Source organism: Engystomops pustulosus, chromosome 6, assembly GCF_040894005.1.
Source record: "Engystomops pustulosus chromosome 6, aEngPut4.maternal, whole genome shotgun sequence".
Lineage (NCBI taxonomy): Eukaryota > Metazoa > Chordata > Amphibia > Anura > Leptodactylidae > Engystomops > Engystomops pustulosus.
The window spans coordinates 50,603,763-50,628,584 of NC_092416.1; the positions used below are offsets into that span (position 1 = coordinate 50,603,763).

The 24,822-nt window shown below is 46.2% G+C and overlaps 1 protein-coding gene across 3 annotated transcripts; it reads right to left on the minus strand.

The window, feature by feature from the left end:
* Positions 1-2,907: 2,907 nt before the first annotated feature.
* AURKAIP1 (aurora kinase A interacting protein 1) lies at positions 2,908-18,491 on the minus strand. 3 transcript variants are annotated; one of them, XM_072156045.1, is made up of 5 exons: positions 18,362-18,491; positions 16,935-17,061; positions 8,657-8,739; positions 7,249-7,685; positions 2,908-3,067 (listed from the first exon to the last, which is right to left on the minus strand). In XM_072156045.1, the coding sequence occupies exons 3-5, from the start codon at positions 8,706-8,708 to the stop codon at positions 2,969-2,971; spliced, it is 588 nt and encodes a 195-aa protein (XP_072012146.1). In that variant the 5' UTR covers positions 8,709-8,739; positions 16,935-17,061; positions 18,362-18,491; the 3' UTR covers positions 2,908-2,968. The 3 variants fall into 3 exon arrangements, with proteins under 3 accessions (XP_072012146.1, XP_072012145.1, XP_072012147.1); XM_072156044.1 differs by having other exon boundaries at positions 16,930-17,061; positions 18,362-18,489; XM_072156046.1 differs by lacking the exons at positions 16,935-17,061; positions 18,362-18,491 and adding an exon at positions 9,904-10,023.
* Between the last annotated feature and the right edge of the window lie 6,331 nt (positions 18,492-24,822).

The window sequence follows — 24,822 nt, forward strand, 5'->3', positions numbered from 1 at the left end:
AGCATTTCCCTCTCTTCTCTGTGCCATCGATTTGCCTTTGAGTGTGTGATAGTTGTCAATCCAATAGATATTTATTAGAAAACATGTTCCTTATATCCCTCACATATGAGGTTTTCAGGCTTGATGTATAGGAAGGTATACTGCTAGTGCCACCTGCTGGCAGCAGGGGAGAGGTGCAGGGTAACAGAAGTGTAAAGACTAATAAGACTGCAGTGCTGTAAACTACAGATGTCAGCAACTAGCAAGTCTACTGTGCGAAGATGCCTGTAGGCGTCAACATGAACTTTTGGGAGTCAGAGAAGCCGTCATTTTGCTGTTTATGTATTCAGTTTCCATAAACGTCTGCAATGTGTTTTTTGGCAAAGAGCAAAACTATATATTTAGCAGAATTTGGGACCTGAAGGAAGCCACGTGGAGCAAAGTTCCTTCAATTTCGGATTTATGGGTTAATGCTAAACTATTATATAAGCCTGGATTCACAACACAATTTATGTATACATAAAGCGTATACGTCATAAAAATACCAGACGTATACATTGACAAATGGTGCCAGACGGAGGCAAAGCAATTGCCTCTGTCTGGCCACTATGGGGCAGATTTACTTACCTGGCCCATTCGCGATCCAGCGGCGCGTTCTCATCGGTGGATTCGGGTCTTCCGGCGATTCACTAAGGCAGTTCCTCTGACGTCCACCAGATGTCGCTGCTGCGCTAACGTTCCCCGAGGTCCGCCGGAATGCACCATCCTATACCTGGTGAAGGTAAGTGCGTGTCCCGCAACACTTTTTCCAAATCCGTCTGGTTATCGTTCGGCCACGCCTTCCCCCAATTTCCGTCCCGTACAATCCGATCGCGTGCACCAAAAACCCGGGGCAATACAGGGAAAATCAGAGCAAATCGGAAATATTCGGGTAACACGTCGGGAAAACGCTAATTGGGCCCTTAGTAAATGACCCCCTATATGTTCTGTCTGTCAAAAAAAGCAGGCCAAGCAACAAAAAACAAAAGCCAGAAGCAATAGAGGGCAATGGGGAGTTAATGCAGCGTATTACACCCCTCCTCAGCCCCCCCCCTGCAGGAGGGGGGACCCAGGGACTGAGGGAACACCAGCCAATCCCCGACTGTTGTCGCTGTACACTCCTCCACCCACATTCAGGGGGGTCCCCCGGCAACGTATAGGCATACAGTGGGATATGTCTGTGCCATACGTTGTTAGTAATCCTCCTGACGTGTCCTTACAATGCATGGCAAATAACATGGTGTGAAACCAGCCTAAGCTAGAAGTGGTGAACAGGCATTGAAAGGAGAGACGCTGTATATTCCAGCAGAAATTAGAACTCCCTGATCCTGATCCTTGGTCCTCTGCTGCTCCCTACTTTCTGACCCTTACCAGGAAATAGAGACTAGTGCGATACCCAGGAGGCATCAGAACAAGGAGTGTTGGAGGATTGGAAGGTATTGAACCTGGCATAGCTGCGCTGATAGAACTCCCCCATGTGTGCAGTCATATGGGACACAAACAATGGTCACGTGTGCCCTGTGCCATCTGCAGGTGAACTCCGCTCAAATGAATTTCAGCAATCACAGTCTAACAGTGAAAGACCATGGATCTACAAATCACTAAAGATCCACAAGGAAGTATTAGCAGGATGATTGCAATTCAACTTATTAGTTTCAAAATAAAAACAACCTTAAAGGGAACCTACCATCAGGAATCTACCAATTACGGTACAGCTGATGGTAGTTTCCTAGTAACATTTTAAGCCTAAACTATATTTACGTAATTCTATAACACTTTCACTAATATGCTAATTTTCCTGTGACGGAACCCCCTTAGTGCCTTTTTGTAAAACTGGGGGCTTCCTCTTGTCTTTCTTGTACCTTGAGGGGGTCTAATGTGAGGAAGTATTCATGTACTGTAGTGTTCCAATCCACCTGCTGCTGACGCCCCATGGAGGGGTTTTTGTTTGCTTTTTAGGGTATGGAGGGGAGGGGGTGGGAGCTTTCTGTCAAAACTATTTGATTAAAAAAATAATGCTAATTTTCAGCAGAGGCTATGGGGGCGTGGAATTGCCTCTTGGGGCTGCAGAAGCAAAGGCTACTCCACGCCCTTAGTGGCTTCTGCTAACAATTAGCATTTTAGTTAGATGAAGGGTAGATAAGGTAGAGAGTGTTATAAGATTAGGGAAAGATACATTAGGGCTTAGTATGTTACTAGGAACCTTCCACCAGCAAAGTAAAGAATATAATCTCGCCAGAGACATAATCACAATGCATATTTGCCGTCACTGGACTGCTGTCACACAGCAGTATTTGATATTTAGGTTACATTCAGACGATGTATGCCTGCCGTACCGTAGTACGGCGGGCATATATCGGCGCTGTGGAGAGGAGCAGGGGATAAGCACAGCTCACTCCCGCCCCTCTCCATAGTCATATACAGCGCACGGCGCCGTATCACGGGAAAAGATAGGACATGTCCTAGCTTTCTACGGGCTTCGGAGCGGTACAGTACTGCACGGTACCGCTACCGTACGGTGCCGTGAGCCTATTGAAGTGTATGGGGGGGGGGGGCGTATATCAGCCGTGTATACGTCGCCCATACATATGTCCCCCATACATGTGTGTGAATGTAGCCTTAGACAGATAAGTAAAAGTTAATAACCGTAAATGAATCACCTGTGATGTATACAGCATAACAGTCACATTTGTAACACAGCCATGTGCATGAGTCCAGAGAAGGTGAATTAGGACGACAAAGACTAGCAGACATCCTTAATTGTATGTTGTGTGCAGGAGACCTTAGTCTGAGAATCCTGGACCGGATGCTGGCCGTTTTTCACGGACCGAACACCTCGGGAAGAAGGAAACACATGAGGACTGTTCATACACTACTTCATAGACTTCATTTGTGTAAATGTCATTTATTATTATTATACAATACATTCTACAATAAAACCCCCATTTTGTCAATATTTCACAAATATTTTTGGTGTGATCCAGCCATCCGGGGCTTTCTTCAGACCTGCCTTTCTCCAGATTCGAGATAGATCCTGTTCAAATTTTTTCTGTTTGAGAGAAAGGTGAGAAAAACGGATGAATACAATATATAGTGTTATTAAGGGCAAAATACAACTTTCTCAATAAAATAAGATAAATATAATCATTGCAAATAGACAGTAGGGGAGGGTTTTGGGGGATACATATCATGCGCTTGGTGTACTTAGGTTTATCAATATTTGGTCGGTCAAACCTAGTCCTCGTGTCAGTCAAATATACTAGCTAACTGAGCGCAGCTTTTAGGGTTTAGGCTGGTAAATACGCCCATCAGAGGACCAGGATGGATGGACCAAACTCTGTTGTGTGCAGTGGCCTTTATTTGTACTAAGGCTTACTTAATAAGCTGTGCCTGACCAGACCTGCATTATAGCCCAGAGCTGCATTCACAATTCTGCTCTTTTCCAAGCAAGCCTGTCACCAGGAATGTGATTTTTAGCTGGTTGCAGGTTCCAATAGACTATCCTATTCAGCATTCTGGATCATTCAGGGCTTTGTATTAGTTTGATTCACATTACCTGGCTCCATGCCAGCAGCATGTGATGGGTCTCAAGGGGGGGGGGGGGGGCAGCTGCAGCAGCCTGGGTCTCCATATGCATTCTTCCTCTCCTCCAAAGGAAATGAATATGGGGAGGGAGCTGCATGAGTGATGGGGAGAGGAGAATGACACAGGCTGCAGCTTCTACTAACCAGGGACTCACCGAAAGCTGCTGACAGGGAGCCAGGTAATGTGATGTAAACGTATAAAAACTACTGAAATTATTCAGATAGATGACAAAGGCATTTTTAAAATCAGAATAGCATAGGCTATAGGAACCTGACAGGTTTCCTTTAAAGCAGCAAAACTGAATTAATGGCAAATCCTCGGAGCAGTGTACCGTTACCATATGTTCCATGGGGTAAATATGCAGCTGATTTTATTTCTAGAACTTTGGAATTGGAAAATCCAGTGACGGCAAGGTAGATGAGGTTTCATTGAAACACATCCATGTTGCACAGAAAGATGTGATTCTAAATCTGCAGCAGGTAACTTTAGAAGGGAGAATATTATCCTTTGCATGTAAATTACATGCCGCAGATTACACCACGGTATGTGCCTCAGATCTTTTTTATTTTTTTCATTGCAAATAATACACATTGGATCTACCAGTGATATCAGTGTAAATATACACTGCAACTATATACACTAAAGTTCTTTAACCCCTAAAGGACGCAGGGTTTTTTTGCTCATTTCTCGCTCTCCACCTTAAAAAATCCATAACTTTTTCATTTTTCTGTGTACAGAGTTGTGTGAGGGCTTATTTTGTGCGTAGCAAATTTTACTTTCCCGTAATGTTATTTATTTTAACATGCCGTGTACTGCGAAGCTGAAAAAAAAATTCCAAATGTGGAAAAAAATTTTTAAAAAACACACGTGCGTCACGTTCTTGTGGGCTCAGTTTTTACGACTTTGACTGTGCGCTCCAAATACGTAACACCTCAGCTTTATTCTTTGGTTCGGTGCGATCGCGGTGATACCAAATTTATACAGGTTTTATTGCGTTTTAATACATTTTCAAAAATTAAACAAATGTGTACAAAAAGGTAAAAAAAATTTTTGCCATCTTCTGACGCTAATAACTTTCTCATACTTTGGTGCACGGAGATGTGTGAGGGGTCATTTTTTGCGAAATGAGCTGACGTTTTCATTGCTACCATTTTGAGGTCTGTGCGACATTTTGATAATTTTTTATTCCATTTTTTATGTGATGTAAAAAGGTGTAAAAGTCGCATTTCGGACATTTGGGCGCCATTTCCCGTCTCGGAGGTCCCCGCAGACCGTAACCGTTTTTATATTTTGATAGATCGGGCATTTTGGGACGCGGTGATACCTAATGTGTCTGTGATTGTTACTGTTTATTATGTTTTATATCAGTTCTAGGGAAAGGGGGGTGATTTGAATTTTTTTTTTTTTTCACAATTTCTTAGACCATCTAGGGTACATTAACCCTAGATGGTCAGATCGCTCCTACCATATACTGCAATACTTCTGTATTGCAATATATGGCATTTTTGCAGCTCATTCATTACAATGAGCCTCTGGCTCATTGTAACGAATCTGCAGAAGCCAGGTAGCCTCAGGTCAAACAAAGACCCGAGGCTACCATGGCAACAGATCGCCGCCCCCCGATGACGTTCGGGGGCGCGACGATCGTAATAAAGATGGCGTCGGCGTCTTTTAAATACCGCCGGCAAGCACCGTGCAAGCACCGACCGCGGTTATTAGCGGTGGGGGTTTGCTGCAATATGCAACAACCCCCACCCTTGTATGAAGAGGACTCAGCCCGTGAGCCCTCTTCATACATTCCCTGTACCTCTGTGCCATAGAGCTACGGCGCAGAGCGTTAAGGGGATAAAAGGAGAAACTTTATATCAGTCACTTAAGAAAATGTTTCCACCTACTCCATGTTAAAGTACAAAGCTGTAAGTAGGTTCCATATGAACAGAAACAGCCAAGACTTAAAGCTACGGATGTGACACAGTAGCAGCTAAATTGTAGGACATATATATATATATTAGTAACTGTGCTCTTAACATATAAGGAAAGAGAATTGGATAGTATTTTTGGTCTTGCAGTCCATTACTACACGAGAGGGAAACATTCTGCACCAACCATAAGGGAAGTAAAAGGGGCAGCAGAGCTGACAAGCTGCCAAACCAGCAATTGGCTGCAGCATGAAAGAGGCGATTGTTACAGACTGTAAGGGGGGCAGTAATAACACCATGTGTGTATACAGAGCACATTAATGAGGAGAGTACTGAATAGTGAAGGTTTCCACCCAATTACACTATGCTGGAGGCAGTAAATGGTGTAACAGGCCGCAGCGAGAGCGGATTATTAATACATACAGTTAACATTACACTGACCTCCTGATGTAGAACAGATCCAACCACAGAAAACAAATGAGAGATGAATGGGGGATACACATGTATATTGTGTTAATATAAAGCCACAGTGATCCTATTGTTCTTCCACCAAGACACGGGACTACGTTCTCATCATTGCAGTGAAGTTGTTGTGCAATAGATTTAAAGGGGTTATCCTGCGCTGCTTACCGAGGTGGGGACCGCTGCCAGCCATGGGGTCAGGCCAGCGGAGGATTACTTAGGGTCACTTTTCTAGTTCATCTCTGTTTTATACCACTCTCCAAATGCTTCCTGATACATGTAAAGGATTTATGTCAAATTTGGCTACTAAAAGGCAAATCCCTCTTTCCCTCTACTGTGCGCCCATGCAACATTATATGCATATGTGGGGTACTTCTACACTCGGGAGAAAGAGTTTTAAACAATTTGGGGGTTATTTCATCTTTTATTCCTTGAGGCTTACAAAAATTAGGGGTAAAAGTGACCTTTATAGGAAAATGTTCACCTTTTCCCTTTTAAAGGGAACCTACCACCACGATTCTACCTATAAAGGTAGTACGGGTGGTAGGTGCATGTACATGAGGAATAGCCCTTTTTAGAGCTAATCCTCACGTCCCCGCTATCTTTTTAAAGTCCCTTCCTATCCTAATATGTAAATTTTGTAAAGCGGTTTCTGGGGCGTGGAGTAGCCGGACATGAGGCCACACGTCGCAGCTACTCCAGTAGCCCCAGTAGCCTCTTTTCTCCTTCTACCCTGAAATCTTCGGCCATGGTCTGAGAAGCCGGCGTTCTTCGCATTAATAATAGTTGACAATCAATACAGCTACATTCAGACGACAGCTGTGAGACGTATTTCCGGCCGCCATATATACGTACCCCATAGGCAATGGGCACACGAAGCGGTACAGTGCAGCACACGTGCGGCACCGCTCCGTACCTGGGGAAAAGATAGGACATGTCCTATGTTTTCCCGTAATACGGCGCTGTGGATATATACAGAGAGTGGCGGGGGCCAGCAGCACCGACACATGCTCGTCGCGCTACGTTCGTCTGAATGTAGCCTTACCCTTTATTTATTTTTTATTTATATTTATTTCCAGCAGCCTCTGTCTATGCCTCTCCTCTTTCACGCTTTCCCCTTCCTCCCTTTTATTAGACTTCTATGTAAATCAATGGCCCCTGAGCCCTTACAATTGTAACCTGCAATAATAATCCCGAGTACAGAACATCTGCAGGGCACCTCGCTTCAGGCTGCTATGGACATGGCGACATGAGTGTTTCTTACCTGTTTTCTCACCCTGCGCTTATCAAGCACTTTCTTCCGGAGAAACTTAATTCGCTTCTGCAGTTTCTTGTACTTGTGCTTGTTGATCTTCCTCCGCCGGATCTTCAGGACATTCTTACACTGCACAGCACCCCGGTCTCCATCATCCTCTCCCACATGCTCAGATTCATGACTAGTGGGACAGTCATAGATTTTGTCATGTTCTTCTGGCTCCTCCAGGGTTTTAGAGGTAAGATGTTTGGGGAAAGAGTATCGGGAGGAGAGGAAACTTTCTAGGGGACTGATGGACATTCTGCGAGGTACCAGTACATCATCCAGTTCTGGCTCCAGGGTGCACCATGCAGGGGGTGGAATCCGCTGCCTCTGAGCTACATGCGTGCTATTACATCTCAGCAAGGTCTTGTGACTTGTTACTGTACAACGGGGAACCAGAGATCCTAGAAGACAGGAGATACATAATACACATGTAATCGCTAAGGACCATCATCAGATTGTGTTTATTTGGTGTATGGGTAGAACTGACTACTCTGTGGATAGGTTACTAGGCATCAGACAACTTGGATTATCTGATCAAACCTGAGTCTCTTTTAGGTACCTTAAAATAGGAAGTCTATGTTAACCACTTAATGAACCGCATTGCAGTCGATGGGCTGATCATATTATTACAGTGATGTCATACTGTGGTCGCAGGATCTGTCATACCGCCATCACTTTTGATTGCAAACTATATTTTACAACTTTTTAAACTGTATTTATACAACTGTATAACACCACTAATAATAAGGATTTTCATGTAGATTTTCTTTAAAAATGATAAAAATCAAATAAAATATCAGCGAAAGTATAAAAATGTTTTGGAAACATTCATCGTATAGGCCCGGAAAGTTCCCAGCCTATACCCTGGACGTGTCCATAGACTATACTGTAAGACAGATGCATCCTTTTTGCGGTTGTCTGCTCAGCATATGTTTTGTCCAGCATGATTGTATTGCATCCATCCCCAGCTTCTGCTGAGTCTACACTGTGGATGTTTCCCCAGTGATGTAACTGTGCATACGACGACAATTTAATCTCTGTATAAACACCTGTAACATCGGTTGCTGATGTTCACTCTTCCTCCTGCTTTTAAAAAACAGAGAATGTGTCCCACTGTAGGAACATACACTGCTGCCCTCCATTGTAATGAAATGCACATGCCCTGACCTCCTTTTATTTCTATGACTACTTCCAAGAAGCCTAATCCTATGGAAGAAAATTAAGGGTCACATGCAAGCAGAATCCATTTACCCTTGATGGTCCACTACTCTACTCATTGTACATCTAAAAACTGATCTATTGAAAATTATGACTATTACCATCACCAAAAATATTAATGTAGAAAACCTATTCTCTGTGCCACCCCACGTACCTGCCAGCCTTGTGGCTATATTCAAATGCGGCGTCAATCTTGTCAGCCACATGATGAGATAGGATAAGGGAGGTCAGTGGAGCCTAGAAGACAAATATCATCACAATTATAAAATACAATCAAACCATTCAGTGTCTTCAGGAAAAACGTAGTATTGAAAAACAACAGTCATGCTTGAGTCCTTGGGTCAGAATAATCTGTGATTGAGCTGTGATGGTATATGATCAGTGCATGGAGGGAAGACCAAGCAGGCGGCTTGCCTAGAGGTGATGGCTGTTTCGTGCTGGAGATGCCTTAAAGGGCACCTACCACCACAAATCTACCTATAAAGGTAGATCGGGTGGTAGGTGAATCAATGGGACGTGAGGATAGCCCTTTTAAGGGCTAATCCTCACGTCCCCGCACTGTTTTGTAAACTTTTATTACCCTAATATGTTAATTTACTTATGCGGCTACTGGGGCGTGGAGTAGCCGCATCTGAGGTTACACGAGGCGGCTACTCCACGCCCCGGTAGCCACTTTACCCCTCCTACTCACCATGTTCGGCGCGCAGCTGCTCGTAGCTGCGCGCCCTCGTCCGCCGATCCTGCCGTCTGCGCATGCGCAGAACAGCAGGCCCGCGTCTGTGCAGCCCCGGCTTCGGAGCAGTGACCGCGCAGGCGCGGGCCTGCTGTTCTGCGCATGCGCAGACGGCAGGATCGGCGGACGAGGGCGCGCAGCTACGAGCAGCTGCGCGCCGAACATGGTGAGTAGGAGGGGTAAAGTGGCTACCGGGGCGTGGAGTAGCCGCCTCGTGTAACCTCAGATGCGGCTACTCCACGCCCCAGTAGCCACATAAGTAAATTAACATATTAGGGTAATAAAAGTTTACAAAACAGTGCGGGACGTGAGGATTAGCCCTTAAAAGGGCTATCCTCACGTCCCATTGATTCACCTACCACCCGATCTACCTTTATAGGTAGATTTGTGGTGGTAGGTTTCCTTTAAGAGGCCGGAAGAAACACGGTTCAGTGCGGAAGGGACGTCATATCCAAACAAGAAGACCTGCATTGTCCTCCCCTCATGCACTGTTCATACCTTGCGAGTAAGCGCAATAAAAGATGATTCTGATCCAAGGACTGGAGAGTGCTGTTCTTAAATACTACATTGTTACTGATTTGATGACCACTTATACGGAACTGAGCGCCGCGCTCATTCCATCCTCTATAAGGACCAAGCGCTGTTGAGTTGGTGTATTCCTTATATACCTGAGTGGACGCTCCATAGCACACACCACAGCAACATTATGAAGTCAGATAGTGCCACGTATCATCTACTCCTCCATCATTCAGTGTCTTCATCGTATGAGGTTCACTCTTAGGGTTCTATTACAGAAGGTATTAAAGGGGTTTTCCCGCAAAAGAAAATTCTCACATTTCAATCTCCTAGTGATGTTAACACAATAAAGATCATTTTAACCCCTTACTTACAAGTAAACACAGCACACAGCAGAGAGAGAGAGAGACAGAAATCTCAGCTTCACAATCACACACAAAAATGGCAATTTTCTACCATGCCATATTACTGAATGGGTTGGCAGGAAGCATGTTCAACCTGGACCCCTGTTCTTCTTGTGTTCAGTGTGGGGGGCCTAGCAGGTGCACCTCCCTTCCCCCAATGATCAGTTGTTATGGGGAATAACTAATAAAGTACCACACTAAGGCTGCTGCAACTGCGTTGGACGTCAGAATTGGCATCAAAAAATTTCAGAAGTAGTGGGGACCAAAAGGGTTACAGATGTGCTACCAGGTCATACTGGTCAAAAAGAAAATCTTTGACAGGATATTTTATTCAGCAATTAAACACCACTATGAATCCTGCGCTCAACACATCACTCCTGTAATATATTGTCTTGATGAAGACACCAGTATGGCATTGTCATAACTGAGATAACGCTGTTGTGCCTACCTTTCTTATGAAGACATGGAAAAGCACAGGAATCCCTGTATCTTTTGGTTCTGCTACTTGCACAGTAAAAGGACATCTACACTCAGATTTATATTTGAAATGAGTCTGAGGTGCTCCGGCCCACGTCACTTAAGCATCTCTTCCCATGCACGCCCACCCTCTCAATATTCACCCCTCCTTCCACCCGTTGATACGCAGACCTGATGGCACCTGGCTGTCTTCAAGTCTGGCGATCATACTATCCAGCCCGGATCATGAGACTTGCAGTCATACTATCCAGTTGGCTGAGACGGATCACAAGTCTCTGAAACAGTGCATGTGCCGCAAGACAGATAGTAGTGGGGACGAGCCAATGGGACTGCAGAGAAGCCTGGAGCTTGGTATCTATCAAGTGTTTGCCGAACGACATAGAATGGATTAGAAAAGAGAGAGTTGAAATTTCATGCAGTTAGAGAGATGGGTTTCAAGAGCACGTTTGAAGCTTTGCAGGGTGAGTATTAGTCTGAGAGTCCGGGGAAGCGCATACCAGAGACTTGGTGCAGCCCGGGAGAAGCCCTGGAGACGTGCATGAGAGGTTCGAATTAAGGTCGAGATTAATCTAATATCAATGGAAGATCAATAGAATGAGATGAGAGATAGGGAGGTGCAGCATTATTCAGAGCTTTGTGGATGAGGGTTATTATTTTAAAGTGAATACGGAAGGAGACAGGCAACCAATGCAGTGACTGTCACAAACTGGAGGCATCCATGTAGCGTTTGGCCTGAAAGACGAGCCTGGCTGCTGCATTAAGAATAGATTTTAGAGGAGAGAGTTTAGCGACTGGAAGAGCGATTAGTAGGGAGTTACTGTAATCTAATCGAGAGTGAATCAGAGCAACAATTAGCATTTTAGAAGTTTCAATTGTCAGAAATGGTCGGATTCTGGAGATGTTTCTGAGATGTATGCGGCAAGAGATTGAATATGCAGTGCTAAGTAGAGGTCAGAGTACAGCACAACCCCAAGACAGCGGGCCTGCTGCCTCGGTGCTATAGAGATCCCACAGACCGAGATGGAGAGGTCAGGGTTGGGTCGGTCAGTAGATGGTGGAAAGACAAGAAGTTTAGCCATAGAAAGATTATGTTTCAAGAAGAGAGAGTTCAGTGAGCAGAAGACCGATTAGTAGGATTCTGGAGATGTTTCTGAGATGGAAGCAGCAAGAGCAAACAAGAGATTGAATCTATGGTGAGAAGCCAAGGTCGGAGTCCAGCACAGCCCAAAGACAGCAGGCCCGCTGCCTCGATGCTATAGTGATCCCTCAGACCGATATGGAGAGGTCAGGGTTGGGTCCGTCAGTAGACAAACCCAACAGACCCTATCCGACCGACCCCTCGCTGCTCCCCAGACCAGAGGTCGCACTACATTTTTTCCCGAAGAATAATAATACTACTCTTAACATTTTTAAGGAGTATTTTTCACCAAAGAGTTGTAATAGATTTCAACTAATAGAAATATAGCGTGAGGTGGGGGAACTATACAGTGCGGTGGGGGAAAGGGCATTATACAGTGCAAGGGGTGGGTATACTGTGTGAGTAGGGGCATTATACAGTGCATGGGATGGTTATACAGTGCAGGGGGAAATTATAGAGTGTGAGTAGGGGCATTATACAGTGCAGGGGGACATTATACAGTGAGTAGGGGCATTATACAGTGCAGGGGGTGATTATACAGTGTGAGTAGGGGCATTATACAGTGCATGGGGTGGTTACACAGTGCAGGGGGACATTATACAGTATGAGAAGGGGGCGATTATACAGTGAGAGGGGCATTATACAGGGTGGGTGGATTATACAGAGTTGGGGCATTACACTGTGCAGGGGGGATGGGTGTTTTAACACAAAGCATAGTACTGTGCAAGCAAACACACTGACACACACATTACATTCATACATGTAAATAAACATGCACACAATGTTCACACATAGATCAGGCATCACACCTACATACACACTACACATAAACATACATACTTTTCAGTGTTTCTGATGGGCACTGACTACAGGGCTGAGTCTAGTTGCTCCAGGCTGACATGTGCTCCCCTCCCCCTCCTGTTCGGACTGATGTAGCAGAGTTTAGCACATAGGGGGTGAAGCTGCTCCACAGGGCAGCACAGAGCAGGATGCTTCTCCCTCAGCTCCATGCTGCAGTGCTGTCTCCTCTGCCTTGGGTCATGTGATCAGAGCCTGTACGGAGTAGCTGAGCTCCGTTCACAGTCTTCTATCGGGCCGGGAGCTACAGCAGTGACATGAAGAGGCTGCAGCTCCCGGCTCAGACAGAGAGATTTGAGATGCAGAATTGTACACATCAGGGTATTTTCAAAGGGTAAAACTGCCTCTACATGCGTCAGAGACGCTTGTAGAGACGTTAATGCGATCTCTGCCCCAGACTAATGGAGTAGATGGCCGCACATGACCATTTAGATCTATGGAGCTGATGGAGATCGTTGAGCGCAGCACTCAGTAATTTCTGTCAGCTCCACAGAGATTAATGGAGCAGAACGGTCATGCGCGATTGTCTGCTCCATTAGTCTGAGGAGCAGCGAGGGGTTGGTCGGACCCCTCGTTCTCGCGATCTGAGGGGTTCTCAGCACTGACCACCACTGATCAGCAAGTTAGGCCCCATCCTGTGGATAGGGCCTAACTTGCCTTCATGGGAAACCACCTTTAATGGAGTGGATTGGGAAATTATTTTGTGTCGCATACAGTCAAATTTATTTTTAAAGTAGGTAGCCAGATCTCCAGGCCCAAGGACTGGGACAGGCGGCTGCACCTTTGGTGTCAGTAAGGAGTGGAGAGTATGTAAGAGCCTTTATGGGTAGTTAGAGAGAGAGGATATTAGATTGGTAATATAGACCTGTTTGGCGAAGTGAAGGGCAGAATTGTAGCTTCTTAACATAAATTTGAAGCTGAGAAAGTCTGCAAATGTGAGCAACTTCCTCCACAGACATTCGGCACTCCTGGAGCACTTCTTCAAGAGAACGGTTTGGGGCATGTGCCAGCGTTGGCAAAATCTGTGTTGAAAGGCTAGGACTGAGGTGAAGCCACCTCGTTCAGGGCAATTTTAAGAACATAATTATAATGGTTAGCAGCAAGGTTAGGACAGAAGAGGGAGGGGGCAGTGCTGCCTGCACAGTTTCTACAATTTGGTGAGTATCAATGGCACCTGGGTTTTGGTATGTGATAAATGGGCATACTCTGCATGGGAGAAAAATTATTTACAGTAAATGAGAGAAGGTTATAGTCTGAAAGTGGAAAAATAGTATTAGTGAAGTCAGAGACTGAAGAGAGATTCCCTCCTGGTGAGTAGGAGAATCAGAGAGTTGTAAGAGTCCTAGAAAGGTAGTTAGTGATAGAAGCTGAGAGGCTAAAGGGGAGAAGGGGGTGTTAATCTCTCACGATGAGTGTTGGAATATCACTGGACAGAAAGTGTAGAAGCCAAGAAGTAAAGTGGTCGAGGAACTGGTAGGGTGAACATAAGACAAAGCCGTAAGGGTGGCAGGATCATCCTGCTGGATCCATGTTTTCATGATGGCCAGCAGGTCAAAGAAACAGGTTGTGAATGGACTCAAGTTTATAACACACTGAATGGGCATTCCATAGGACACATTTGAAAGGAGCTGTAGGAGGAGGAGATGCACTGGATATCGATGAAGTTAGCAGGGTTCTTATGAGGTAGAAAGTTTGTTGCTAAAAGAAGTGGGGCCAGCGTTAGGAGAGAGTGTAGAGTACAGGAGAAAAGTACCAAAGAGAAGGAAGGATAGAACAGCTGATGTGGATTTTGGACACTAAGGACATAAATGGATGGAAGGTGGGAAGAGAAACAGATAACAATAATATAGCAACATAGAAGATGTTAACAAAAATGGTAGTGATAGTGAGAGTGGGGGTTTGTTTGTTGGTCTTTGCAAGCTTACCTTTCCCTGGCGCTTTTTAATTGCCGCTTATACAATTGCCATAATATAGCTCTGCAATCAGTCTATAGTGCACAAAAAATATGACTCTTCTCAGCTTATTTACACATTCACTTTGGAGGAAATTTTATTATAGGTAAACAGGTAAGATTTAAATAACAGAGGGAATCATAGATGGAGCTGGTAGGTTAAAGTGGTAAAATCTGGCAACAGTGTCACTTTAAATAGTTTATAAAACGAAACCACTTTTCACAAACCAACGTAACAATATGTAGTCATGTGGCAAGGGGTGGAGAAGGATCACAGGCTGAGGCACCTCCATACAGACCGGGTGTTTGCTGCATATTGCAAACATGCGGCGTTAACACCCACTATCAGTGCTGCCAGTGATCACAGATGTTAAAGGGGTATTTCCACAAAGACAAGTATCTTATTTGTACTCAGGATAACAAAATAACACATTCTCTAATTCACTGTTATTAACAAAAATGCAGCATTTCACAGATACAAGTCCAACTTGTCTAAATCAGTCCTGCTCTACACAATTTCAGTTGCCCCTACACAGGACCCTGTAACTTCTGACTTAGGGTTGGGGAAGCCATCTTGGATTTGCATGTGACAGCATGAAGCTGAGATTTCAGTGTCTCTCTGCTGTGTGTCTGTAGCCACGCCCCCTGCACGGAGCTCAGACACTTACTTCCTGCCAGGAGATCGTGAGCAGAGAGAGAGGCTACAAACTACAAGGAGGCAAGTGATCTGGGGGAAGGGGGAGGCAGGCACATATATGTGAGATATAGATGAGCTCACAGTGTAAATTTCTGTCAACCTCTGTCTAATAGGTATATCATGCATCTCTGATCTGTGATCTCTCTCTCTCTGTGTCAGAACAATGTCAGAAGCCAGATGAAAGTGTATTTACACCAGTACCCTGATAATGTAACCACACCCCCCCCACACACACACACAGAACTAGATGGATAAAAATGCATCTGCTTAGAAAGTCCCTGCCCACACCCTGGGATTTTGCACTGAGCAGCCTAAGGAGTGATAGGAGCTAAAACAGCAATAAAATTGAGTAACACTGTAAGGGGTTAAAATGATCTTTATTGTGTTAACATCACTAGGAATTTACTTTCCTGGGAAAACCCCTTTAACCCTTTACAAACTGCCACCATCTAGCCTGTGACCATTGTGCCCCGTGACGTTATCGGAGGAACGACAATCCATTGCCATGATAGCCTGGAGTCTACAAGACTCCAAGCATTGTCATTTACATTGATCCGGTGGCACACTGCAACAGATCAAATGAAACTTTAAAAGTCATAAACATGTTAGGTATCAACACAGAACAAAAGTCCTGATCTATCATTATATATAAAAAAAACATTATTCCCGGTGATCAACCCCGTAACGGAAAATAGTGCCCAAATGTCTAAAACGCCATTTTTTTGGTCATTTTGCAGCTCATAAAAATTGGAATAAAAAGGGATCAAAAGGTTGTACAGTCCCACAAATGGTATCAATCAACATCAACACGTCCTACAAAAAAATTACACCTTACAAAGAGTTTTTTGCATCTAGATTTTTTTTCCCCTGCTTCCCAGTACATGGCATGGAATATGAAATATAGCCACTAGGAAAGACAATTTGTTACATAAGGGAAGCAAAAAATGAAAAGGCAAAAATAAAAAAAAGGGCATCGACAGTATGGGGGATAAAAATGAAAATAATCCGAAATAAAAAACACCACGTCTCTTCTTTCCCGTCAGTAATCTAGCCCTTGAGCTCTGCGGTCCTCAAACGCCATATGGTGTGGGCTGGCATGTGACTGGTGTAGCCTACAAGTGACATAGTACTAAGCATATGTCAGTAGGTACAATATGGCCTCATGTCACAGGCAGCTCCTATGCTGATTGGGTCTAGCACCACATTTTTGCTCCCAATAAGCAGCGAATCGGGGGAGCACCGGAGCCACAGCCGTGGGCGACAGGGGTAATAAGTCTGAGTATCATAACTTCATGTAATCATACAGATCACCCAGCTTTCCATGGAAGGACACTTCAGGATGCAGATTATGTCAACTACTCTACTCCTTAGCAGGGCACATGAGCTTCTCTTAAAGGTATTCACCATAGTGGAGCACATACATAGACACTGACAGCCCAACCCTGCACACACTGGCCAAATGACAGATAAGCGCAGAGCCCCTTCACTTACACTGGGGTCCATGCCGTACCCCGACCACACACACATATATATATATATATATATATATATATATATATATATATATATATGTGCACATGCCCTGTGTATATACAGCGAGGAGACAAGCACAGAGCAGAGCCATGCTAACATTATACTGCCGATAATACACACCTGACCTCAGGACCTTGTTCCGCTCTGCACCCACACTTCCGGTCCGTCCTAATTACACTTCCCCATCTCTGAGCCCTGAAGGAAGGTTCCGCGCGTGAATCGCCCCCTCTAGTGGTCAAGAGAAGGATGGCACTAAAAAAAATGGACATTATAACTAATATAGATAGAAATAAAAATAGAGTTATAATGCATTTCCCATCCTCCTTTGACAGGGAATTGACCATACAGTGAAACCTCTCCAGAAACCCCCCTCCCCTCTTTGAGAAGACCACCTCCTTACCCTTTCCTTGCCGGACCCTTTTCAATTTTTGTGTTTTCTTTTTTCTTTTTCCATTTACAGAGGTCTATGAGAGCTTATTATCTGCAGGACAGATTGTACTTTCTAGTGGCACCATTTTATAGCACTAGGAGGCTAGAATTGCCAACAAAAAAAAAACACAGTTGTGCCGTACTCCTACATTCTTTGTTTTCTCCTCTTTTCTTGTGCATTCTGAAAAACACCTCTTCTTATTCATTGGGACAGTACAATCACAGAGATTTCAAATTTATACAGTTTTTAACATGTTTTTATTAAAAAAAAAATTAATCGTTTTTATAATTTGATAGATCGGACATATCTAACATGTTTATGATTTTCCTTTTATTTTATATGTGTTCTAGGAAAAGGGGGTAGTTTTTAAAACTTTTTTCCAGTATTAATTCAGGCCCCTTTCAGGTTCTATAAACTTAGGGGTTCTGATTATGCCTGTACAGTATTGCAGTATATTGTAGATACACTGCTTCTATATTATAGTGTTCTATGAACAGTGTCCGAAACAATGACCACACATGCAATTTAGCAAAATAGATTATTTTTACTTCAAAAATTCAGCTTTATACATTCTTTGTTCAAAGCATTTATCTGTCCCAAGATCAGTAGTTACATGATAGTTTGTACTTATCCTATTAAGCTTGCATAAATATTAGTACCTTGTATATTATAGTGTGTCTCCTAGCAGACTGTAATATTGATATTCTATAGTATATGCTAATGACAGCTCCTTTGTCAGGAGGGGGCACTGACTGGCATGTGAAGATGGCAGCGCCCAGGTAAAACACTTGCAACATCCCCCACCGGGGCCTAGCCTTTTCTCGGGGCCTGGAGTCAGCCGGGGCCTGCAGTACCTGAGTGGCTGGCGGTTGCGGCCTAGGCACGCTAGTGTCACGGTGCTTGGTATGGGGAACCGGAGGGCTGTCCTACAGCCTGGCAGGTCTCCAGCAGGGTGGTGTTGGCAAGAAATGATGAGGGAGAGGCTGCTATAGCGCATCTCCCTGGGGCGACCCTTTGGTGTCTAGAGTATGGGTCTCTGTGTGGTGGACAGGGTGCCCGTGATGGTGACAGCCGTAGTAGCAGGGACCAGACGGAGGCAGACGTTGAACAAAAACAATGTACAGTTCTTTATTGGAACCGACAGGAACCGCAGCAACGTGCCTTAACAGAATGGTAGATTGCTGAGATGCAGTTGGAGGGAGCCACAGGATGTAGATAATCAGCCTGGATGCAAGGGCAGGCTGGGAGATAGCTGTGTCCTAGAAGGATGCTTCAGCTTGTCCTGGGTTGCTTCAGATATCACCCTTGGAGGTAGGATGATATCCCTTTCCTAACTAACTGTCTCACTACAGTCTTCAGCAGGGAGCTGGGCTCTCCTCACACTGCACTCTCTTCTGAGAGAGAACTGACTGGAACTCCCTGGATTCATTCCAGTCTTCTTCTCCTTCTAGAAGTTTTCCTGAACAGGGGTTTTGTCACTCCCACTGGTCAGGTGGTGGCTACTCCTCCAATTACCTCTCAGCTCACAGACATTAGGATAACACATGTGATTGGATGACACATCTTACATCACATCAAAGAATTAACTCCTGCCTTACCAGGCAGGATCTACCACTGTAATGCCCATCTATGTGAGACATTTGTTATGTAGTGACCTGCTGTGGGGTTGATCAGACCCTTCACAGGCTGCAAGGTACATGGTGGGACGTATTCGCAACCACTCCTCTGCCTTGCATCGGCGAGGGTGTTGCATACCCCCGGGGCAATTGAAAGAGCCGACCTCGGCTCGACTACGGACTGATTGGGGTGCAGAGGACCAACCGCTGGACAGCAACGGGGGATCTCTGGGGGGTCCGTGCAAGTGATGGCCGGTAGAGGTAGATATAAAGAAGGCACTTCTGTGAAGTGCAGGCTACATGATCTGTAGGGACAAACCGCCCATGGTCCTGGAGACAGGCACCTGGGTTGGTGTCGGACTAAGACAAGGACATGTGTGACAGCTGGTTGCTGATGCCATTAAACCAAACTGTACAGTAGGAAAGGTGTGGTGTCATGTACTGTAATCCACTCCTTGCACCAGGGCCTGTATATTTGTTATATAAACACTTCTTCCCTAGCGACAAATATATAGTGTGTATATGCATTACATTGGCATATGTGAAACAATGAGACATTATACAAATGTATAAGTACCTGCCGACTGACATTCTTACCCTTGTATGAGTGGCATCCAGGTGCTAACTCTGTAACACCCCCGGTCCCCTAAGGACCCGCAGTTTACAGATTACCCCCACTTACGAAGCTTCGGTTTGAGGCATAAGATAGCGGTCAGGGTTTACATATAAATGGTCCGACACAGCCACACTACAATCTGAAAAGCCTATAAAAGGTTAGTGCAAACTACTGACATAAATTGGCAGTGTGCAAACATTTTGGTAAACTCACATTGGCTTAGGAGCTCAATGGGTACACATCTTGAACGTTACAAACGTTACATAGGTAGGCTACTCAGGGTAGCAGGATAAAATGTCTCTTTACCTGAAAAGGAAAAGGCATAGTAGTGCATGCAGAATGTCTGTACCTAAAAAGGAAGGCATTAAGTGCGATATAATAAGTCAATGAGGTAGCAACTTTTCCTTGGAGTATCTGGCAAAAGTCTCACAGAAGGTCTTTAATAGCAAAGTCCATCTTCTGGGTACAGCCCTTGATGTGGGGAAAAGTGCAATAAAGGAGCAAAGGGTCTCCTCTATGTGTAGAGGGACAGAGTCCTTTGTAGGAATCTCTGCTGTGGCAGAGGAAGGGTGCTATCCTAGCACATGACAGTGGGTAGTTCAAGGTATGTCTCTTTACTGAGATAAGTAAGTAGGGGAAGAGTCTCAGGACAGTTTCTGGCTCTTGTGGAATAGGAGCACTCAGCCCAAATGGGATTAGCAGAAATAAATATACATATGTACAATAAGCACAGTATCTGAAGAAGGCTTTCAGCCCATCAGGGGTTACTCAGTATCTTCGCTGGTGGTAAGTACTTCGATGTCAGAAAAGCGTACCTGCCTCCTCCTTCTGTGTGACACCAGTTGGTACTCCTGCAGGTACGCAGGAGCTTTACCTTTTGTCTCCCTTTGAGACCTCCAAAGTTCCGGCTGGGAGAAGATGACAACCTCCTCATCGTCCCCCTCTGAGTCAGGCGCTGGAGTCGGAGTCTCAGCTGTATCTGATGCTTCAGGGGTTGCAGACACTGGAACCGGATCATCCTCCACAGGCAGCAGTATTGGAGACTGCGGTGGGGATGATGGTCTCTCTGGGGTACCTCTTACTGGAGTGGAAACAACAAAACAGAGTTGAGGCACAGTCACAAGTTCTTAGAAACTGGGGGTAGGTGAATACAAGGAGGTCTGTAAGTTGGGGGTCGAGGTGAGAGGTGTGGACATAGGGGCAAAAGGACGAAGACATCTCTTCAGCCGGTTCCTATGTACCCGGAATAGTGGACGGTCTCCTCTTCTCGTAGACTTCAGGGGAGAGACTGTCCCTAACTAGGTATGGCTCACGCTCCCAACGCCCATCTAGCTTACTGGTGGGATGTTGTTGTGCAGCCACACTCGATCTCCTGGGGCAAGAGGCTCAGCACAGGCATTACGATCGAAGTCCCTTTTTTGTTTTTCTCGGGCCTCTTCCAACCGCAGATTCACAACTTCTCTGGCATCCACCAGGCGCCTCTGGTGTTCGTGAACCCAGTCAGTCTGGGGGAGTAAAGACTGGGAATCAGGGGACTCCATGTCCCAGGTCATATCAGCAGGGAGATGGCCGTGTCTCCCGAACATCAGATAATACGGGGTGTATCCTGTGGAGCAATGAGTGGTATTGTTGTACAGGTACACTAATTCGGGCAACAGTTTTGGCCAGTCAGCACTTTTTGCAGGGGTCAGAGTCCTCAGCATGTTGATTAGAGTCTGATTCATTTTTTCGCAAAGCCCGTTACCTTGGGGATGATAGGCTGTGATCCTCAGCTTTTTGCAGCCATATAGAGTGCACAGCTCCTGGAAGACTTGGGACTCAAATGCTGTTCCTTGGTCCGTAAGGATCTGGTCCGGACAGCCATAGGGGAGGACGAAGCTCTTCCACAGGGCCGCTGCGGTGGTCCTTGCAGATAGATCTCTGACAGGTACTGCAACCACAAATTTGGTATAGTGGTCGATGATCGTGAGAGCTGTGACCGAATCTGCTGGCTCCAACTTCACATGATCCAATGCCAGGATCTCTAAGGGCCGTTGGCTCACAATGGGATGTAGAGGGGTCCTTTGATTGTGTCGCTCTCCTCGAGCGATGGCGCAGGCTGGGCATTCCCGACACCAGGCTTTGATGTCGGGCTTCATGTTGACCCAGTAGAAGCGCCTTCGGAGGGTGGCTTCAGTCTTCTGAGCGCCAAAGTGTCCGGACTGGTCATGGTACATATCCAGTACTATCTTGGCGTCCCTCCTGGGAATCACAATCTGGTACAGCCGGTCATAAGTGATAGGGTCCAGAGTTCTTCTCCTTAGCAGACCCTGGTGCATGTTCAGAGTCTTTCTCTGGCGCCACAATTTAGACAGTTCTCCATCAGCTCTTCTGCGGCGGATTCTTTCAGGCACTTGCCCACTAGAGAGATAGTCCATTACTTCTCCTATGGGGTGGCTATCAGCCTGAAGACTTATCCTTTTCCGCAGGGGGCTCTGACTCTTATTGAGGAGTAGCTGGCGCTGCCTCTTGCAGTAAGGAGTAAACTCTCTGGGCATCTTGATGCACAAACCGGGCATAGAACGCTGGCATCTCCACATCTTCCCACTGAGCATCCGTGGAGGGTCCCTCCCACTGGTCAGGGAGACGGGACAGAGCGTCGGCGTTGTCATTGGTCTTACCAGCCCGGTACTTGATGGTAAAGTTGAAGTTGGCAAGTCTGGAGGCCCACCATTGTTCCAGTGCTCCAAGACGAGCGGTGTTCAGATGCGCCAAGGGATTATTGTCTGTGAAGACAGTGAAGAAGGATGCAGCCAGGTAGTCCTTGAACTTTTCGGTCACAGCCCAGACTAAACGCCAGAAACTCCAACTTGAAGGAACTGTAGTTCTGGTCGTTTTGCTCCGGTTCTCGGAGGGAGCGGCTGGCGTAGGCTATGACCCTTTCAGTTCCATTTGGAGCTGGGATAGTACAGCCCCTAGGCCTTGCTTGCTGGCATCAGTGTATAGGGTGAAAGGCAGACTGTAGTCTGGATATCCCAACACTGGAGGCTCAGTCAACCGTTGCTTGAGCATCTGGAAGGCAGCTTCTCGTTCGGCTGTCCACTCAATGGATACTCGGGAACGTTGGCTCTCTTTTGGCAGGCCCCTTAGAAGTTCTTGCAGGGGAGCCGCCAGCTGGGCAAACTTCGGGATGAAACGCCTGTAATAACTGGCAAATCCCAGGAAGCTTTTGATGTCCCGTATGGTTGATGGGTTAGGCCAGTCGTGGACAGCTGCAATCTTCTCTGGATCTTGCTCAATTCCATGAGCGCTCACCACATGTCCTAGGTACTTGACGCTAGGTTGTAGCAGGTGGCACTTGGATGGCTTGACCTTCAACCCATGTTGGGTCAGGATTTGGAAGACTTCAGCCAGATGGTGGAGGTGGTCTTCATAAGTCTTGGAGTAGATGATGATGTCGTCCAAGTATAGCAGGACGGTCTCGAAGTTTCGATGACCCAAACATCTTTCCATCAGCCGTTGAAATGTGCCTGGGGCGTTGCATAGCCCAAACGGCATGTTGTTGAACTCGAACAGGCCCATTGGGGTGGTGAAAGCCGTCTTCTCTCTGTCTTCCGTCGCCATGGCCACTTGCCAGCAGCCACTGGTCAGGTCCAGGGTAGAGAAGTAGGCAGCTGACCCTAGGGCTGCGAGGGATTCCTCGATTCGAGGCAGAGGGTAGGCATCCTTGTGGGTGATATTGTTGATCTTCCTATAGTCAACACAGAATCGAAGGGTTCCATCCTTCTTTTTCACAAGGACCAGCGGGGCAGCCCATGGGCTGTGACTCTCCCGGATAAAGTTGGCTGTCTTCATCTCTTGTACCAGCTTTTTCACCTCTTGGTAGCGGGCTGGAGGTATGGGCCGGTATCGTTCCTTAATAGGATGAGGATGAGAGCCAGTAGGGATGGTATGTTGGATCAGGGTAGTCTGCCCAAAATCCAGTGGGTGTTTTCTGAAGGCCTGGTGGTGCTTCATAACGACATCCAGGACACCTTGTACTTGGTCTGCAGGAGTAAAATCGTCGTCTCCAATATTGAGCTCAAGCCACCAGGATTGCTCCGCAGGTTCACCTTCAGCACTTTGCTTCACTTCAAACTGTTGGGAGTCAGACAGAGAGGTTTCCACCAAGTCTTCAGGATGGACACTGAAGAGAGTGGCTACGGCTTGGTACTTTCTCAGATCCACTGGGGAGTCTCCCACATTTAGTAGTCGAATGGGTACTCGTCCTCGGGATACAGGGACTAGGCTCCTGGCGGCTAGAATGGGCAGGTCTTCATCAGCTGGTAGAGGTTCTACTATTGGCTGGTAGTCTTGACCTTGGACGGCCATGCAGGCTCGACACCATACTAACGTCTCAGTCCCAGGTTGAAGACGGACAGGTTGGGGATCCGTGATGCGGGCTCTGCAGATTTCTCCATTAGGGCCAGCAAACTTCTGTTGCGCCGCTAGAACCTGCATAGTCTCCTGAATTACCTTCCGGGAACTGTTGGGCACTGTTGGCAAGGAGTCGTGGAGAGCCTTCAGCACTTCAGGGTAGCAGTTGCAGAGGACATTGGTACCCAGTACCAGAGAGAAGTTACCGTTTTCGGGCACTCGTGTCACCACTACGCCCTGTCTGGTTAACTCAGTGTCTCCAATGGTTAGCGTGGGCTCCCAGTAGCCGCGGATGGGTACGGGTTTTCCATTCGTAGCAATAATGTTCAAGTAAGCCTTGGGAGGCTGGACTAAGGATGCTCCTCCTCGGCATTTCTCGAAGGCAGCACTCCGGAGGGTGGTCACTTGAGAGCCGGTATCAATTAAGGCCGGGAGGGTAACTCCGCTGATGGTTACATGAACCATGGGGCGAGTCCCCACGAACCTGGGCATCCAGTTGGCATCTCGGGGACTTACAGGTTCTTCCCTTGGAGGTCGTCCCTTAGCTCCAAGGGTTTGTCGTTTAACTGGCGACATCCATCCTCTTCATGCCCATGTTTACGGCAGTAGCTGCACCGCTGGCAGGGTTCCTTCTGACTCCAGGTGCTTAACGACTTCGCTTCTCTTGGGCGCTGTTTGGCCGGAGAGTCACGAGGGGTAGCTGAGACAGTCACTTCCAACTGGGTCAACCGATCGAGTATTTTATACAGGGTGTCCGCCAGATTAGGGACCTGTCCTGCTAGGCCAGCAACTTCTGTAGCCGCAGGAGTAGGTCATGTCGACTGCGTTGGATGGCAAGCTAGAGCAGAGTCCTCCATTTCCACGGATTCAGGCTCTTTCTGCGGTCCAGTAGGCGGTTGGTCCCCTAATATGTCAATGGCAATTTCCTTAAACTCAAGAAAGGAGGCCTGGGCATG

Bases quoted from the DNA above. Each gene is read 5' to 3' on its own strand.
- AURKAIP1 (XM_072156045.1), bottom strand. From the start codon at position 8,708: ATGTGGCTGACAAGATTGACGCCGCATTTGAATATAGCCACAAGGCTG. The intron at 7,686-8,656 runs GTACGTGGGGTG...CCTGTCTTCTAG, and splicing joins TATAGCCACAAGGCTGGCAG to GATCTCTGGTTCCCCGTTGT. The intron at 3,068-7,248 runs GTAAGAAACACT...TCTCTCAAACAG, and splicing joins AGCGCAGGGTGAGAAAACAG to AAAAAATTTGAACAGGATCT.